General features: G+C 36.4%; 1 protein-coding gene across 1 annotated transcript in view; it reads left to right on the top strand.

Annotated features, from left to right (window-relative positions):
• Positions 1 to 106: 106 nt before the first annotated feature.
• The window catches only part of LOC146004527 (protein TAPT1 homolog), a 35,585-nt gene continuing 24,545 nt past the window's right edge, over positions 107 to 11,146 (top strand). Inside the window, exons 1-2 of the mRNA XM_083143410.1 lie at positions 107 to 307; positions 6,764 to 6,930. Of these exons, the coding sequence (XP_082999536.1) occupies positions 148 to 307; positions 6,764 to 6,930 (327 nt within the window). The 5' untranslated portion in view covers positions 107 to 147. The remainder of the gene's footprint in view (positions 308 to 6,763; positions 6,931 to 11,146) is intronic.

The following is an 11,146-nucleotide window of genomic DNA, read 5'->3' as shown; positions in this document are numbered from 1 at the left end:
TGAAACATTAAATGTATAATATTTTTGCCATGCTTGCTTTATTTTAATGTTAACTGGAAATAAATCAGTATTAGGGACTGACATCATCAATACGTACAATCTGGCACTAATGACTAGGTATAGAAATGTCTGCTGGTTGAAGTAGGAATGGAATCGGTGAAGTTAAGCGAGAAAAGAATTAGGTTTCGGTCAGCATCAAAAGTTATAGCAGACCGAGAAAAACAACATGAAGACTTATCTCAAAATGGGTCATATGTAACAAGGAAGGAAACTGAAGATATCCTGTCGGAAGATGCGGAGAAAAAAGGTAAATTTTCAAGTTTTTATTTTACCCGAGCATGAGGGATCGTGATTCGTGTTTTGGTCAGTCCTCTAGAAGGAGGTTGATGATTAAAAGAGAAATTAAACAGTGACAAATGACATTTTTGGCCTAGGAAGATGTGTCTATGTATTTACATTAATTTTGTTGACTTTAGGCATTGTAATGCAGTTATATCAGTTCCATAAATGTTCCTTAACATAGCGACCACACGCAGGTACATTGTTATGATTTCAAAAATGTGAGTAACCAGGACTGTCTTAACCCTTAACCACAGTCGGTCGTGAATATTTTGGGCACTAACACAGTCGTGCGGTCCACAGGACCTCTATGAAAAAAATGAAAATAAATACGGTACATCAAGACATATTTTCAATGATGTGAATTTAATCATGTCTTATGCTTTGTTAATCACTGAACACAATTACGTAGTTTTGAGAGCGAAACATTCGTTTTTAACTTTTCAAATATAGTATTTTGGGTAAGAATTTACAATATAGAGAAAGTCTCCAATTTCGTTAATTTTCGGTATACTAACTAATTTTGGCCTCCTAATCATGAATCTGTTGTAAAAAACCGGGGGTCACGTCTGGAAATTGTACAAAAATTGTTCGTTAGCGCCAAAAGCCATCCACGGGTAGCCCCACAAACCATTGACGTTGGCCCCAAAAACCATCCATGGGTAGCCCCACAAACCATTGACGTTAGCCCCAAAAACCATCCACGGGTAGCCCCACGAACCATTCACACGAGGTTAGGTTAGGTTCCATTAGCACTCATTTCACCCCTAAATTCATCGAAATAAATAGGGATCGCACTAGAATTGAACATCATAAATCATTTTCTTGTAAAACAACGGCGTGGTTGGACACAATGACAGGAGATTACATTTTTGTTCGTAAAACTACGCATATACACCTATATATATATAAAAAAAATTCAATCGGCTTTTTTTCAAATTTTCAGACGTGACCCCTGGTTTTTTTCAACAGATTCGTGATTAGGAGGTGAAAATTAGTTAGTATACCGAAAATTAACAAAATTGGAGACTTTCTCTATATTATAAATTCGCTCCGTATTTTGTTTATATTGCGAGTTTAAGGAAAACAAATTCACTAAGCCAAATTATATCTTAACTGAGTATTTACGCACAGCTGATCAACTTGAGTTTAGTCCTTAGTTATTGTTTAACATTCATTCTTCAAAACCACGGGTCCCTATATTCAGTATATGCCACAAATAAAAAATCTGCCATTCCTTGTCTATTGATCATAATAAATCGTCGGTGATTTTAACTCTCAAACACAGTCTAATTTGTCCAAGTCCTTATTGGCTGCAACAACTCGCTGACATTTCTCACGAACAGCCTGACCTTTAGCACCTGGCACATCACAAATTTGGTCAACTGCAGAATGAAAACTGTTCATAGAATTTATCAGTGTTTCACTTCTCTCTTCCAGTAATGTAATAATAATAATAATAATATTTTATTGTCATTAAGCTTGCACAGCAATAGACAACGTCAAGAACAAAATACATGTGAAATATATTATAAGATAATATAAAATTATAACCCATTTTATGTTTAAGTTGCACTAAAATACAATATTTTTAATTTCAAGAAATTTTTGAGTTGAGTACAATGGTGTAGCAACTAACCAGGCATACAGTTTATGTTTAAATACATTCATAGCCATATTTGTCACATCAAGAGGTAGCTTATTAAATAGTCTTAATCCTAGAGCTTCATAACTATTCAGGGATTTTGAGAGTGTATGATATTGTATATTTATACGCCTGCTGTTTCTTGTAGTATAGGAATGTACATCTTGTCTACTTTGTAGCTGTGGCAAATTTTTCTTTACATACAACAGCACAGTGTAAATATATAGATTTATCACAGTCATAAATTTTAACTTAATGAACAGTGGCTTACAATGAACTAATTTGTGTGAGTTGGTAATTATTCTCACAGCTTTTTTCAGCAGTATTAAAATTTCTTGTACATAACTGCAGTTCCCCCAAAGTAAAATTCCATATGAAATAATGCTTTGAAAGAAAGCGAAGTAAGCTGATCTTACGTAATCTTCAGGTACATGACTGTTTAGATTCCTTAACAAATATATAACCCTGGAGAGCTTGGCAGTTATGTATTTAATATGTGGTTCCCATGATAATTTATTATCAATGACAATACCTAGAAATTTCACATTGTCTGAACTATTGTCGATCGGGATGCCTCTAAGACTGAAAAACATATGCTGGGTTTTACTTTCATTCATATTGTGTCTGGCAAATTTGAATAATGGGTGGTGATGAATCCTAAGTCGTTTCACACAACAGAATTGTTCAAAAGACGCTGTGTTATGTGAATTGATGTGGCATCATCTTCAGATAGGGAATTAATTACTTCAGTCACCTTCTGATAGTTGGTCGCAGCAGATATCCAAGTACCCCATCTAGTTAGTATTTGCTGTGGAGGCAAAGCATGTTCAGGGGCTGTTTCTTTAAACAAAAGAACCCGGGATGGTGCTTTGAGGAATATTTTCTTAGCATTGGAAATTAAAGGGTCAACTTTGGGAAATGAAACACAAATTTCCTCTGCAACTCGATGGAGAGCATGCGCGAGACATGTTATGTGCAGCATAGCGGGAAAAATAACTTTAAGGGCTGTTGCTGCTTTTTCATATATGGGACTGCATCTGTTACAAACAAAAGCACATCTTCATGCTTAACACCATCTGGCCAAAGCAAATTTAGTGTGGAAGTGAACAACTGAGCAATTGCTGTACTATTAGTTTTTTTCCAGTTGCTCACATGCAAGAAGAAATATTTTGGGCTCTACATTGTGTTCCATTGTACCAATTACAACATTAGCAACAAACCTTCCCATAGCATCGGTTGTTTCATCAATAGACACCCAAATCCCCCCCCCCCCCCAACTTCCTTCCTAATTCTAGTTCACCTGTGTATTTCGATAGGAATCCCCTTAAAGAGGCATTCTGCAAATTTCCACAATGGAATGTCTGCCTTTGTGAATGCCTGACACAAATCTGCAGAAAACTGAGACTGCCTAGGAGAAATAGCGTATGATGTACGTAATTAGTGACGGTTTAACCTCGCATGATTTTTGCTTCTCAATAAAAACCGATTTGTGTTTAGCAGTTTCTAAGTGTTGCGTAACGTAATATTTTTTCGTGCAATTCAAAGACGTTTCACATAACGTAAAATATAACCGATCCATCAGTTGTAAACACACTGGACCCAAATTATTTGACGTAGTTGCTAAATTTGGTTCTCACAGAAGATGCTTCCTTGGGCATTTCTGCGAGTAAAAAGCACAAATACACACAAAATGTCCACCACAAACCACAAGAGAGAAAACTACAATGATCCTTTAAAGAGCTTTCTCCAGATTGGAGAGGCCAATCACCCCCTTGGCGACATTCTTCCAATGAATCGGGGTGGAGCTTGACCATGAGCCATTCAGCTTTCTACTGTAAACTGTTATTTTTAAATTTCTTGGAAGCATCGGAAACTAATCCTGGGAACAAGATTATGCACAGAGTTCAGTCATGTCACAATTTTAAAGAAAATGCCTAAAATATGCAATATCTGGCATTTATGAAATAATACAGGCAAAATTAAATTGCCTTTAAATGAAGCTAATCCCTCCCCCGGCCTTCACAACATTCGTTTTCATCATATCTAACAGGAAAGAATAGGCACTTTGCCTAACATCCGGTCTCTAATAATCACAAATGAACATGGACAGAACACAACACGATGCCACAAAGGATTATACTGGCTATGACCAGACACCTGAGCCTTGTTAGTCTGCAGAACTGCAGTCCAGGTTGTACATCGTGGACGAGAGGTTGGCAATTGAGTGCTTTCTGAAAGGGTCATTCCTTACATGCCAAAGTCTATGACTTACAAATCACACATGTTTATAGTAAGTTTAGTCACACAAAATATATATTTCAACATTACCAATCTGGGCTTGTTAATTCTTGTAGATATCAACACAGAAAAGAATAAATGCTAGGAAAAAAATATTTTTTACTAGTACTTTTTGTATTGTGTTGAACCTAGTTCTTTCTGAGTATATATAAAAACTAGAGTAAAAGAGAGAAGAAGTAGTAGTATTTCAGCAACAACAAATGCAGTAGTCTCCATAAGTCAATTGCCAACTTGTTATTATGATACAAAGATGTGCATTGCATGCGGTTCGTATACGAGTGTTCACAATAATGTTTTTGTACTGAATGCAGATTTACTCCTCTCCCTTGTTAACTTCATCTTCAACTGAAAAAGTGAGAATAACAGTTCAATTTATTTTCAACAATTTTCCTCCAAATTCACGCTATATTTGAAGTAATACAAGAAGGACCATGGGGAAATTGTCCCTCTCCCCCTTAAAATCCTTCAGGTTTAGCGAATTCTCGCTAAAGTTTGCAACTATGTAGCACAGACATTTTCGAGTACCCCTAGACATGGTGCCGAATGTAAGAAGTATTTCCGCTTGCATCAGTGTTCGCTCAGCAAAGTGAACATCTTCTGGGTATAGTGGCCAACAGCCCCTTAGCTGTCAGCTCTATGCAACACGCACAGCAATTGTGTTCAATGTCCTCCGTGGAACACTGTAGGAGTCAGTGTTACCAACTATCTAAAAAAGTTATCAGACATGAAAGAAGTCGTGTCAGAGTAAATTGTGTGTATATATACTTGTACATCAAATATAGTATTTTACGAATAAATATACGTATGTGTGTGTGCATTTAATATGTACGTAATTTAAGACACATACATGAGTGTTCATGTGCTCATGCGAACATTATCAGGCGACATGGCCGTAGGCAGGAAACATTTTGGGGGGGGGTGTTCATTCATAATTGTTCCCATGGACATCGCCAGAAATTTGATTAATAGAAATAGCAACAATAATTATACAATATTTATTAAAATTTAATAATAATAAAACAAATTTATTCCATAATATAATAATAATAATAATAATTATTATTATTATATCCATGAGGGGGGCTTACTCAATCCAGCAGGTGATTGAATATCCAGCACAAGTTTTTTTTTTTTTTAACGTTTCATACAGTGTGTACTGAAATGCACAATTATTATACTTTGTTATTATATTTTAGATAACTTAAAAAAAGCTTTAAAAGTTACATGGAAATTTTAGTCATAAAGTTTTTGTTGTTTGACCTTAAAATTAAATTTTTGGCATTTTGAAAAGTGTGGAACCAGTTATTCTTTTAAAAACAGCCTGGTGCATGGATTGTAACCTCAATCGCGAACATAATGCGCTAGGAAACTGGAGATCCTAGGTTTGAACTCGTATCAAGGTGGATTTTCGACTTTTTCGGACAGGCAATTTAAAAGTTGGAAAGGGAATTTTGGGACAATCATAAGGGAATTTTCAGTCTATATTCCTTGTGATGCAGGAGCAACACTGGAAAGAGGACAGCAGAAGTGAAAATGGAGGGGTCGCGGGTGGGCTACGATTCCGAGAATAAATCCTGTTTCAGAATTCCAAATGTATGAAAATACTAGCTCGATCGTTTCAACATTGTCTCCTTGTATTTTTGTGATGGTTCGAAAAAAAAATTGAAAATGAGTTACAGATTTTGGTTTCTGAACTTCCACTAATCCAAAATGTCAGAAGTTTGGGGGGTTTGAACCTTAGAAACCCCCCCTCTAAATATGGCCATGTCAGGGGACGGGCCTGCAGTTATGGACACTCCTGGCTTGTAACTACAATGTTGACTTTCAATGAGATAATTACAACACACAAGTGTCCATAACTAATTCCTTTGAAATCAGGCAAAGTTAATCATAAGCCTGCTGTTTGTATATTCATACATATTTGTCAACACACCCCTAATTTTCTGGCATCCCCCCAAATTTTTGACAATTTTTAGTCATATTGACACTAAATTTACCTTCACAATTTCTCCTTCCAGATGCAAACTTCTAGATAAACATTTCAGTACTGGTATGGCATATCACTGCTTAAAAAAAATATAAATAAAAACTCCCCCTTCCTCAATTCTTCCCTCTCGCTTCCTTGCTCCTCCCCCCCCCCTTTAAGTAACTGAAGAAGGCTTTTTTTTTGTTTCGGAGTAAAATTTTGTTGTAAATTTTATGTAACATACTTTAAAAATGAAATGTGAAAAGGGAAATCCCCCAATAAACCTTCCCAAACAAATATATATTTGACCACGTACACACAGTGCGACTCTTTCATCGGTGATTTCACATGCACTATCTTGCATTTGAACACAGCAGTTGTGTTCCAGGGGCTAGATTTTCCACTCAGTACATACTCAGGAGTGACTATGGAAAAACTAATTTATTTCAGGAATGTGTCTGAATTTGTTTCTGGTTTGTGCTAATTATTTGCTTGTTTCTGATTATCTTTTCCAGAAAATCAACCTGATCCTTCACTGGTTCAGTTCTTAAGGGTTGAGCTCACGCGTGGCTACCTTTTAGAACATGACGAAGCATTGTATGCTGCCCGCAGGGAAAAAGTTTACTCTTTTATGAAAATCCCTCGAGAAGTGGAAAAGTTTATGGCTTACGGTTTCTTCCAGGTACAGTAATGACTTATAATTATGTGTGTGTGTCCATGTACCTTTCCTCCTTAACCCATCCTTAATTTCATAAGTTTCAGCAATTTTACAATTTCTGAGCATATGGCAACCAATACAGTTTGTGTCTGAAACACACTCATGTGTAACAACACTGTTCAACAGTGATTTTGTTAAATGTGTATTTTTAGTGCATTGAAGTCAAATTTTCTTTAGTGGGCTGTATTTCCATATAACAGAACTAACTATCTGCTCGTTCACGTTATTTCAGATTAGTACACTCTCCACCATGTTCCATCACAACCTGCCCGACCCTGTGGCCGAGTGGTTAGCACATCACGCTGCGACGCCAAGAGTCCCGGGTTCGAATCCCGGTCGGGCTTGGTTGTTTGTGAATGTCCATTCATCAATTTCATCATTTCATCACTCATCCCCATCTTCGCAAATTAGCCTAGAGGCACAAAACGCGAAGTAAAATAAACTAAATCAATCAATCAATCAATCCATCACAACCTATTGATCTCCAGACAGTTTATCTGTTTATTTATGTTGCAGTAGTAGATTAATGTAATGTAATTAATTGGTTGCACAAACTGATTCTCTGGAATAACATTTTTATGTACTATTTTCAAAAGGTGGATTAGTTCTGTATAGTTAGGATAGTTGTGGTCAAATTCGAGAAAATGTTTGGTGTCAAATTTTAGGTTTTTGAATTCAAATATGAAGTTTTTTTTTAGTTCAGAGTACTTATTATTTACTATTTTTCAAAATGGCACTGACCCTATATATAAATCAGTTTTTGTAAAGTAACAATAAAGTGGCCACGGTGGCTTAGTCGGTAACGTGTCTGACTACCATGCTAAAGGTCCCGGGTTCGATCCCCGGCCGGTTCAAATGCGGGAACTTTTCTAACGTTGGAAACGGCTCCGGCGCCCACCCAGCGTCGAATGACATGGGTATCTGGGGGAAACCCTGGGGGGTAAAGGCGGTCAGGGGCGTGATGCTGATCACATCACCCCCACTCACGACCGGATCAAGAAAGTGTGGGGCGTTACCCCCACACCCCCTATACGCCTTCATGGCGTGGTGCTAAGCACAGGGGAACACTTTACTTTAACAATAATAATACATTTCTCAATATCCCTGCTGTTCCCATAAATTTGGTGAATTAAAGAATGCCAAGAAGTAGTCAGTCAGTTCTGTTTAACATGAAATTGAAAAATATTTGTCCAATAGTGTAATCGGATAATGACAACTGGTGATTATATTTGAAATGTGTGAAAATAAGAAATTATGTGCCAGGAGCGGAGTGTAAATAAAACACACAGTAAGTGTTAATGTGTATTTATTTTCACTATAAGGATATATCCATTAGATATATGTATCTGGAAATGTATCTCTGGGCTTTAATATTCTTTGCTCATATCAGGGGAGGGAGTGGCAGATATGTCAATTTCTGCAAAATGAGGTGTTTGTACAGAAGTCAGGTCACGAGAAGATCACCAAACGAGAGGAGGTGGGGTAAAGGGAAGGACCGGTCCATTTGCAGATTTTTAGGGGTAGCAGAAAGTCTTCCGCTTCAGTCTAATGTCGTTTTTTAAGTGCATATAAGTTGATTTGCGTCAATCACACACTGTGTATGTATGCGGAAACAGGTTGCTGATTTTTTTACACTATCCAGAATACTTTTGTATTGCTTATCCTGTGTATTATGTAGACTGTATTTTAAACAATGATATACGGCAACAACTTTAGGTTTACTAGATGACAAACTTGAAAAAAGAGGACATTTTTAGATTGCAAAAAGTTAACCTTCGACGAAGATGCAGCACTTCGAATGCACGTTTTGTGCTTACTGGTGTTTTGGTGAGCTTATTGATCACACACCCCTGTAAAACAATTTTACACCGTTTCCCTATAACTACGGAATAATAATGGGCCTCATTATATGCAAATGTCTGAATATTCTAATATTTATTCGCTATGCTCACAATATTATACAGTTCTGAACTTGGTATCTTACTTTAAAAGAATAACATAAATTGCCATTTTGCCTCGGAGTTGTTTCTTCCAGGCCTAAAGTCAGGAAACCATTTTTGTAAGTTGTCACTAAAATCACATTTGTGTTTCGGAATGGTTCAGATTGTTGGTCAACAGAACATCACTTCTCTACCAGCATGTAGCAACTAAGAGTACAGCAGTTAAAAATTACTCTTTATTTCTGAATACTGTCATGAAACTCAAATCAAAATAAGCTGCGGCATATCGCATATTCTTATCTATTGTTAGAAACTTGCTGAATCAACACCTCTCACTGCGAGCGGCGACAACAGAAGAGATGCAAAAGTTCAACAATTTTTCTTTGTTGGGAGAAAAATTTATTGTCTTTGCACTTGCAACTGAGAGTGTTGTATTTCTTTGAAATTGAAAACTGAAACAATATTAACAATTATTTGGAAATAACATTTTGTTACTAATCTTGAAGTTAAGCAGTTGTCTTTATCCCAGAAAAGAGGATACTTCCAAATTTTCCTAAAAACCTGTCCCTGACCATTCTTAGAACCCGAAAAAGAGAATTTTTCCCCCGGGTAGAAGAGAACAACTGGTAACCCTAATTCACTTGCATCGCTGCACCGGTTACAGTGAGCCCACATGTGTTTCTCAATCAGGATGCACTCCCCCAACCCTAATTGTGGAATCAGTCACCTGTCGCTACGTCACTTCACTTTCGTTGGTGATCATCTCCTGAGCGGTGAGCTGTACTGATAGTTTATTTTTTATTGTAAATTGTCTGTTGGTTTTAAATATGCCAGTTAAATATTTCTGTGTGTGTGTTAAATAAGAGGTTAACTTTTTTGTTTTCCCGATGAATCAAAGAAAAAGTTTACATATCTATTGGTAAAATCTGTTGAGCAGAGCTGGCCTTAGGGAGCCCATTCTTCATCACCAGATGAAAATAATTGTTTGTGTATTGTTTATTACAAGTTTATAGGATGTTGATGCATCCAATTAAGCAACTACTCTGACTTTATGGATTGTATTGAGACTTAAAAATATCCAAATTTCTGGATTAATATTGTATACAAAGTACAGTAGAATATTTCTTATCCACATTAATTGGGACTGAAAGTTATGCGGATAATCAAACATGTGTTCATTTAACAAAGAAAAGCATGTACGGTACAGGTTTTACGTATTTAACAAAGAAAAAGCACGTACAGTACAGGTTTATTTTATACATACGTATTTAACATAGAAAAGCACGTACAGTACACAAAGAAGCACTCTTAAAATACAGTACTGTACTGTACTGCTAGTTTCTTGTAACAGTGCTAGGTTGACGAATTCAAAGTTGCTTGGCAAGTGTTCCCACTCGTTCAGCTTAATTGTTGCAGAGTCCGTTACTTAACTTTCCTTCTGCAGGGTTGCCCGTCCATTTTAAAAAAAAAACTAAAACACATCTAGCTCCAAAGTACAATTGAAGAAATTGCTTAAATTTATTCAAAACTGAATCTTGCTATTTTAAGTGTGCGGATAACTGACGTTGCGGATAATGGACTTGCAGATAAACGATGTTCTACTGTACTACATAATAATGTTCAAATATTTCCATCAAAAATAGTCAATGTGCACTGTTCATTTAATGAAATCATGAAGTGAAAATATTTTATGTGAAACAATGTAAATTCCCTACAACACAGCATAAAATGCAATGAAAGTAATCAAAAGAGAATTATGATATAGAATGTTACTAGATACGATTAAAAATTGCCACTTTGGTAAGTGAAATAATAGTTTGATATTTTTTCATTAGCAACACACCAAAGGCACATCGGAAATTAAATGAAACAATAGCCTCTCATAATTCTTGGCTTTAACTTTCAGCATGTTCTGCATATTGCTCTTGGTAGAAATATGAAATACAGGAAAACCTCGTTAATCCGGACTAATGGGGGATTAAACAAAAGTACGGATTAACTGAAATAACCTAAAAGAACAGTAGAAAGTGCATGAAAACTCCGTTTTTAGCAACAAAACATGTTTATTATGGTGTATTTAAAGGGCATAGGCCTATACAGTGCAGCAAAATGTAAAGCAATACTGTAGATACAATGCGGTATGTACATACGCGATACCCATATTATGATGATGCGCCCGACGGACCTGGCTCTGCATCACACTTTTTTTTTGCGTTTTGCCTGTCCGGATTAAGCAAAGA

Source organism: Lepisma saccharinum, chromosome 21, assembly GCF_977018435.1.
Source record: "Lepisma saccharinum chromosome 21, izLepSacc3.1, whole genome shotgun sequence".
Classification (NCBI taxonomy): Eukaryota; Metazoa; Arthropoda; class Insecta; order Zygentoma; family Lepismatidae; genus Lepisma; species Lepisma saccharinum.
This window is presented reverse-complemented; position numbering and strand designations above follow the sequence as displayed.